Source organism: Garra rufa, chromosome 5 (assembly GCF_049309525.1).
Source record: "Garra rufa chromosome 5, GarRuf1.0, whole genome shotgun sequence".
Lineage (NCBI taxonomy): Eukaryota > Metazoa > Chordata > Actinopteri > Cypriniformes > Cyprinidae > Garra > Garra rufa.
The window spans coordinates 50,228,159-50,236,215 of NC_133365.1; the positions used below are offsets into that span (position 1 = coordinate 50,228,159).

An 8,057-nucleotide genomic window follows, 5' to 3' on the forward strand; every position below is an offset into this window, starting at 1 on the left:
ACTGAAAACATTCAGTAACGGGAACTGAATCCTGCTATCTAAATAATCTAAATTTTCTAAATAGTTCTAGAAAATTTGGGGAGCAAAAGGCGCTCACTCAAATAATGTGATCCAGCTTGAAGAAACAAGCGGAAAAAGACTTGGGGCGAGATTTCTAATGAGAGCTTGTTTGGAGGGGCCGACTCTGACACACAGACTGTTAATGGCAGGGGTGGGGAGGCCGCCGTGGCCCACTGAGGCCTTTTGGGGGGGTCAGGCCTGGTTTATACGGGCTCTTCCTTATTAGTGACTGTCATGCTGATTCAGTCTGGCCATTTCTAGGAAGAGTTCAAAACGTGTGAATCTTTGCTGCCATGACCCCACTGTCATCAGACATCTTGATCTTCTTTCAACAGTCATTAATGTAAATGTAAATAAGGAATGAGTTAGGTTCAGTAATGCTTTTAAGTGCATTAAAAGTGAGTGATTTTTTAAGGTGAATAATATTTATATAACAAAAAAAAACATATATATATATATATATATATATATATATATATATATATATATATATATATAAATGGATTAATATATACAGTCAAGCCCGAAATTATTCATACCCCTGGCAAATTTGGACTTTTTAAAAAGTAAAAGTTACTTTTACTCAGCCAGCCAGATTTTTTTTTGACAGGAAATGACACCGGCTTCTCCCGAAAGATAATAAGATGATGTACAAGGCGCATTGTGGAAAAAAAAAATTCTCAGCTTTTATTTACATTTGAACAAAAAGCGGCATGTCCAAAATTATTCATACCCTTTGCATTCTGTCACAGTCTATGGGAAAATCCTTCCAAGTTCTATACCATTCCAAATAGTCCAAGCTGTTCTTAACAGAAACAAAAATAAAATACTAAGCTACATATATGGGTTATATTACATAAAATGGGTGACAATTTATTGTTAATATACAAGAACATAAATTTAAGAATCATTCTGAGTTCTCTCTATATCTTAGTCTTGAATAATAAATGCATTGATAAGAAGCAGTAATTTCCAGAAGTCTCCAGTAGATCACGCCATTCCTTCACAATGACTGCTGTTAGCATACGCCTGTCTTGTGTTGTCTGTTTCTTAGTTTTTTGAATGAATGAATGAATTACTTAATTAATTAAACATTCATTCTTGCTGATTTTAAACACATGACAATTAGTTGTTATTCATGCTGTTAGTCCCAGATTTATTACCATGATTAACGTTGGTTATCATTTAAAAAATTATTTCTCTTGATTTGTGATGCAGCCTGGAATCTTAAATTACTCATAGCTAAATCAAATTAATTTATAATCGATGAACTTTGCAATACTGACAATGTTATTTAACTGAATTGAATCAACACTGAACTAAGCTGAATAACAACACTATTGTCTTCTGTTTAGCTGATTATAGATAAATTGAACGTGGTTGATAATTGATGAACTTTATCAAACAAACTGAACTGACTGGAACTGAATAATGACATTATTCTCATTTAAGAGAAGAATTCATATTTAAAGATTTCATCACTAATTCTGTTATTCTCCTGTTTATTACTTTGAAGTTGCTTTACAGTATTGTATAATATATGTATCGTACAAATCACTATATAAATAATAATGACTTGACTCTATGATGACGTTATTGTGTTGTTTTATTTTGTCTTATATCTTGTTTCTTTGAATGCCTGTCCATATATTGGAATGACAATAAACAACAACTTAGTTACATTTTTGCATATTTGATAACAATATATTCACATATACATGGCACAAAAATATTTAAACCATTATTTTCATCTAGTGTTCAACTTTTGTCATGTAAATTCATTTATTGTAATGATCAGTGGGGCTGAGTTTTGACCTTCATTGTTTAATGCTGGGCTGAACACTGGATAGAGTTTGTCAGTGAAAGACTGACCAGTGAAAGAGTGGATATGAGAGCTGGACTCCACATCATAAAAGGAGACCAGACCCTCCTCATAATCCACAAACACACCGACCCGCTGCGGCTTCACTCTCAGAGACAGAGAGACAGGGGGACCAGCATAGGCTGCATATTTATAACCTTTCCTCAAAGCCACAATCCAGTATCCATCACTGGGACTTGGTGTGATATTTCCCTTCCTGTGAATAGATTCTCTGACCACTCCTAAATCCCAGTCAGGTTTTCCCTTCACCTGCACCTCAAAATAAAATCTCCCTGAGGAGAATCCCTCATTTCCCAGGACACTTACACAGTAATCAAATCTCTCTGGATTGTTTGAGAGTTTCTGTGTAGCGTCTGAATGTCTTACTTGTTTTCCATCATCAGACAGGATGAGGTTCGGATGAGCTGTATCAGGATCCAGAGTCACATCCACTAAGAAAACAGAGAACATGAATCACAGCTTCACAATACAAAGATTCTGTGATACTGTTTTTAACATTTAATCAGATTGTAATGCAGTAATGAAGCTGTGAGTATCTGACTGTAAACTAGTGTAGTGCAGACAGCTCACTGTACCTGCATACTGCTGCATCCTCTTCAGCTCTGTAGAGACTAATCACAATAAAACATCAGAAGATCTTTTAGATTCATTCTTCACCACTGATATTAAAAGATGATAAACATGTATCTGTATGGCGCATTTGTATTTGATATTGTCGTACCAGTTTGTGTGAGTTTCTCATCTAGAGTGTGCTGCAGTTGAGTCAGAGCTCTCCTCAGAGTCTCCAGACTCACATGAGTCTTCATACTGATCTCAAGCCAGTTCCTGGTGTTTGTAGAGCTGCACAGGGATGAGGAAATCTACAGCAGGAGAGAGGAGAAATCCTTCAGCATGAGGAGTGTCATATACTGCATTATCATTGATCAGAGAGATGTTGACTGACCTGTAGGAGGTGGAGGTGATCTTCAGTGTGTGAGAGCCGCTCCAGCTCAGCGTTTCTCATCTTTAGCTCAGTGATCTCCTTCTCCAGCTCTGCAATGAGCTCTTCCTCCTGTTTCTCTGCTGCTTTCTGCTGCTCCTCCATCATCTCCAGTAGTTCAGTCTGACATCTCTCAATGGAGCGGATCAGATCAGTGAAGAACTCAACACAGGCTGCTTTCTCCTCCTCTGTGTTTCTCTGCTCAACAGTCAGTCAACAATTGATTAGTGGTGTTTGCTAAGACAAGAATCAGTTTTACTTTTGCTTACACTAAGTGTTATTAGGTGCTTTTCCAAATCCCTCAACTGAATTGTTCATTTTGCGAGTGTGATTTTGCTTTTAAAGAACAACTGTAAATAAGATGTTAACACTGAATAACTTGAATTGACATTTACTTTGTAATTGCTTTGACCAAAGACAATAGTTTTAAATAAAGCCACAACACAGAGATTTGTTGAATGAATCAGTGTTTTTGAATGAATCATTTGAGCAAAAAGAGCAAGAAAGAGTCACTGTAACTCTCTGTGGACTCTTGGAGGATTTTACACATTTAAAAAATATTTTAAACATACCTTTCTAACACCTGCGGATTGTTTGATGTCTTGAATCTTTTTGATTCTCTCCTGAATCATCTGCTGAACATCATTCTGTGTTTTCATCAGTTGAGTCTGCAGACACAGACACATTTAATATAACTTAGGAAACTTAGGCTACTGATTTAAGAAAATTTGATTCTTCACATTATGATAGCAGTTTTGTTAGTCAGTTCTACCTTCTTCTCTTCACTCTCTTCTTCTAGAGGAACAGTGTTGTGGTTCTTGTGGTCTGTCAAAGCACACATCGAACACACACATGTCTGATCATCTCTACAGAACAGCTCCAGAGGTCTCTCATGTTTCTGACAGATATAGTCCTCCAGATTACTCACAGGCTCCATCAGTTTGTGTTTCTTTAAACCTGTGACTCTCAAATGAGGCTCCAGATGAGTTTCACAGTAAGAGCTCTGACACACCAGACATGACTTTATGGCCTTCAGCTTTCTCTCCTCACAGATGTCACACAGAACTTCAGGTTTTTTCTCAGGTGTTTTCTTTTTATAGTGATCTACGACCTCTCTGAGTGTGGTATTATTCTTGAGATCAGGTCTTTGTTTGAATGTTTCTTTACAGTAAGGACAGTTGCAGGTCTGGCTATTGTCCAAAGGTTTATTCAGGCAGGTCTTGTGTCCACATGGAGTGCTGACTGGATCAGTGAACACATCCAGACATATAGAGAACTGAAGCTCCTCAGTCACTGGCCCACTGGAGGATGACTGGATTACTGGAAAGAGAAATGATGAAGATAAATTACCTACATTACTAAAACGTAAATTTTATTATATAAGACTTTTTATTGACTTACATGGAGGTTCAGTTATACTTTGTCTCATGGTTTCTCTTCTTTTTGGTGATGATTCTGCCATTCCTCTTCCCTTCTTCAAAGCCTTTTCATTTCATTTACCAAAAAAAAAATGCATTTCAAGCCTATTTGCTTCTTGCGATAACTCTTGGTCACTTGGGTTTAAATTAAAAATTTTCACAACAAAAAAAAAAAGTTAAAATTATTTTAATTATTTTATTTCTTTTTAACCTAAGAATCATATTAATTTTTGTCTATTTAATCAGTAGGTGTCTATACTGTATCATTATTTATATTAATATTGTTTCATCTCTATTTTGTGGGGGAACATTTCTTGAGAAACAGTGAGTGACTAATTAAATGCACTTAAGTGAATCTTAACCGCTCTTTAGATGAAAAGAAATGAATTTCTTTTCCCACAAACATATAATTCCATGAAATAAACATTGATACAGATACAGATGTTGTGTAACCAAATATAATTAAATTTTCTAAGCATAATATAAAGTATAATCTCGTCTTTCTACATTTTATGTAGATTTTCGGATAGATTTTGTCTTCAGTCTGATTTAAAGTTAATTTACTTTCACTTTTATTCCTGTTTTGAAATGACAGAAACGTCCAACATGTTTATAAACCGTTTAAACAAAAATTAATACAATTCTAATGCCATCTCAGTCTAGTAAACAACCAAAATAGCTGACATACGTAAACCCAGTTTTATTCAACTTATTCTATTTTGACATAAAGAACTAAAACATTCCACGTTCATTTAAACGTGTTCAGAATAAATATAAATCTCTATTATACTTCTGTCAATTACCTGTAAGTATCCGATGTGTCCACAAGGGTCTTTAAACGACCCAAACATCCTGATAAATGATCAAATAATTAGTACATGTACATTTAATAAGGCTGCCAAACGCCGAAATGCCAAACCCTTGAAAGGGACTTTCATAAAACTTCAGCGGTAACGGTTCGATTTTGGTTTGAGACTTTCATTTTGAAATCACAGCGCGGAAGTAACCCTGGAAGAAAACGTCCTCGCGATTCTCCCCACGTGTGCGCCCCACACTCATGGTTGCGGTGATGCAGACAAACATGGGAGAGATCGAAGACACCACCGTGAGACCCAAAGTTACCGATGCCAAAGGCATTCTTAAACAGAACAGACAGTTCCTGGATTACTTCTGGGACATCGCGAAACCCCAGCGGGAAATCCGCCTCAAAGCGATAGAGGATTTGATTGAACACTTGAAGAAGAGTGAGAAGGTATGGAGTTCCAGCCCTGATTATCATTTTAATTTTAGTTGATCAATATTATAGTTGGTCGGCGTTTGTTGTTATTGTTGGTGCTGTGTTATTACCAGATGTAACAAACTGCCTTTATTTGAATGGTGGTCCATTTGGCTTTGGTTGTTCATGTAAACACGTGGGTTAAATGGAGCTGTTGCCTGCAATTATTTGATCCAAAGTAAAACAAAAACTCTAAAACTTTGAAATTTAAAATAACTGTTGTATATGCAGTGTATTCATGTGATTTCAAAGCTGAATTTTAGCATCATTACTCCAGTCTTCAGTGTCACATGATCCTTCAGAAATCATTCTAATATGCTGATTTACTGTACAAAAAAACGTTTAAATATTATTATTATGTTGAAAACAGGTGGGTAGAATATTTTCAGGTTTCTTTGATAAATAGAAACAGCATTTATCTGAAATAGAAAGCTTTTGTAATATTATAAATGTCTTTATCATCACTTTTGATTTTAAAGCGTCCTCCTTGCTAAATAAAAGTATCAATTTCTATAATTTCTTCTCCCTGACTTCAAGTGTTTCAATGGTATAGTGTATAATGTTACAAAAATCTTTTTTAGATAAATAGAAGCTTATTTTAGATAAATGCTGATCTTTGGGTCTTTCTATTCATCAAAGAATCCTGATAAAATGTGCTTAACTGTTTTAATTTGGATAATAATAATACAATTTCTTGAGCAGCAAATCAGCATATAAGAATGATTTCTAAAGAATCATGTGATGCTAAAGACTGAAGTAATGATGCTGAAAATTCAGCTTTGATCACAGAAATAAATTACATTTTAAAATGTATTCAAATAGAAAGCAGTTACTTAAAATAGTAAAAAAAAATATTTCAAAATGTTACTGTTTTTGCTGTACTTTGGATCAAATTAATGCAGGCCTGGTGAGCAGAAGAGACTTCTTAAAAAAATAAAATCTTACTGTTCAAAAACTTTTCAAAACTTTTACTAATCATATAGTATTTTTCCTATGAATTGTAAAAAAATCACCAATGCTTTAAATAGTCAAAAAAGAAATGCATGAAAAATGTGACCTTGTATGATAGTCTGTGTTCAGATTCATGTCAGAAATGTGACCCTGGACCACAAAACCAGTCTTAAGTATCATTTCTAGCAATAGTTAACAATACATTGTATGGGTCAAAATTATAGATTTTTCTTTTATGCCAAAAATCATTAGGATATTAAGTAAAGATCATGTTTCTTGAAGATATTTTGTAAATGTCCTACCTAAATATATCAAAACTTAATTTTTGATTAGTAATATGCATCGCAAAGAACTGATTTTGGACAACTTTAAAGGCGATTTTCTCAATATTTAACATTTTTTGTACCCTCAGATTCCAGATTTTAAAATAGTTATATCTCCACCGAATATTGTCCTATCCTAACAGCTTTCAGATGATATATAAATCTTAATAAAAAAAAAATAAAAAAAAAGACTTTTAAAAAAAAGTTTTTGTGGTCCAGGGTCACAAATGTATGTTTGCTTGCTTACTTTATGTCTGTTTTCATCCAGCCGGATGAGTTGAAATATTCACTGAAGAGACTAGTGGACGGTCTTTCTCACACAAGAGAAGACGCTCGGTCAGGATACTTAGGGCGAGATTTCTAATGAGAGCTTGTTTGGAGGGGCTGACTCTGACACACAGACTGTTAATGGCAGGGGTGGGGAGGCCGCCGTGGCCCACTGAGGCCTTTTGGGGGGGTCAGGCCTGGTTTATACGGGCTCTTCCTTATTAGTGACTGTCATGCTGATTCAGTCTGGCCATTTCTAGGAAGAGTTCAAAACGTGTGTGTGGCGCACTGAATTTTTGCTGCCATGACCCCACTGTCATCAGACATCTTGTTCTTCTTTCAACAGTCATTAATGTAAATGTAAATAAGGAATGAGTTAGGTTCAGTAATGCTTTTAAGTGCATTAAAAGTGAGTGATTTTTTTAAGGTGAATAATATTTATATATAAAAAAAACCATATATATATATATGTATGTATGTGTGTGTGTGTGTGTGTGTGTGTATATATATATATATATATAATATATATATATATATATATATATATATATATATATTATATATATATATATATATATATATATATATATATATATATATATATATATAATATATATATATATATATATATATATATATATATATATATATATATATATATATATATATATAATATATATATATATATATAATATATATATATATATATATATATATATATATATATATATATATATATATATATATATATATAATATATATATATATATATAATATATATATATATATATATATATATATATATATATATATATATATATATATATATATATATATATATATATATATATATATATATATATATATATATATATATATATATATATATATATATATATAT

General features: G+C 33.3%; 1 protein-coding gene across 1 annotated transcript; it reads right to left on the reverse strand.

Moving 5' to 3' along the window:
• Positions 1-1,684: 1,684 nt before the first annotated feature.
• LOC141334898 (E3 ubiquitin-protein ligase TRIM39-like) lies at positions 1,685-4,383 on the reverse strand. Its single transcript, XM_073840124.1, has 7 exons — positions 4,323-4,383; positions 3,694-4,241; positions 3,494-3,589; positions 2,886-3,119; positions 2,664-2,802; positions 2,518-2,544; positions 1,685-2,373 (listed from the first exon to the last, which is right to left on the reverse strand). Exons 1-7 carry the CDS (start codon positions 4,381-4,383, stop codon positions 1,829-1,831), a joined length of 1,650 nt encoding a protein of 549 aa, XP_073696225.1. The 3' UTR covers positions 1,685-1,828.
• Positions 4,384-8,057: the final 3,674 nt, after the last annotated feature.

Coding starts and splice junctions, on each gene's coding strand:
- LOC141334898 (XM_073840124.1), bottom strand. CDS start 4,383: ATGGCAGAATCATCACCAAAAAGAAGAGAAACCATGAGACAAAGTATA. Junction 4,242..4,322: donor AAGTATAACTGAACCTCCAT/GTAAGTCAATAA, acceptor TTCTCTTTCCAG/TAATCCAGTCATCCTCCAGT. Junction 2,545..2,663: donor TGAGAAACTCACACAAACTG/GTACGACAATAT, acceptor TAGTCTCTACAG/AGCTGAAGAGGATGCAGCAG.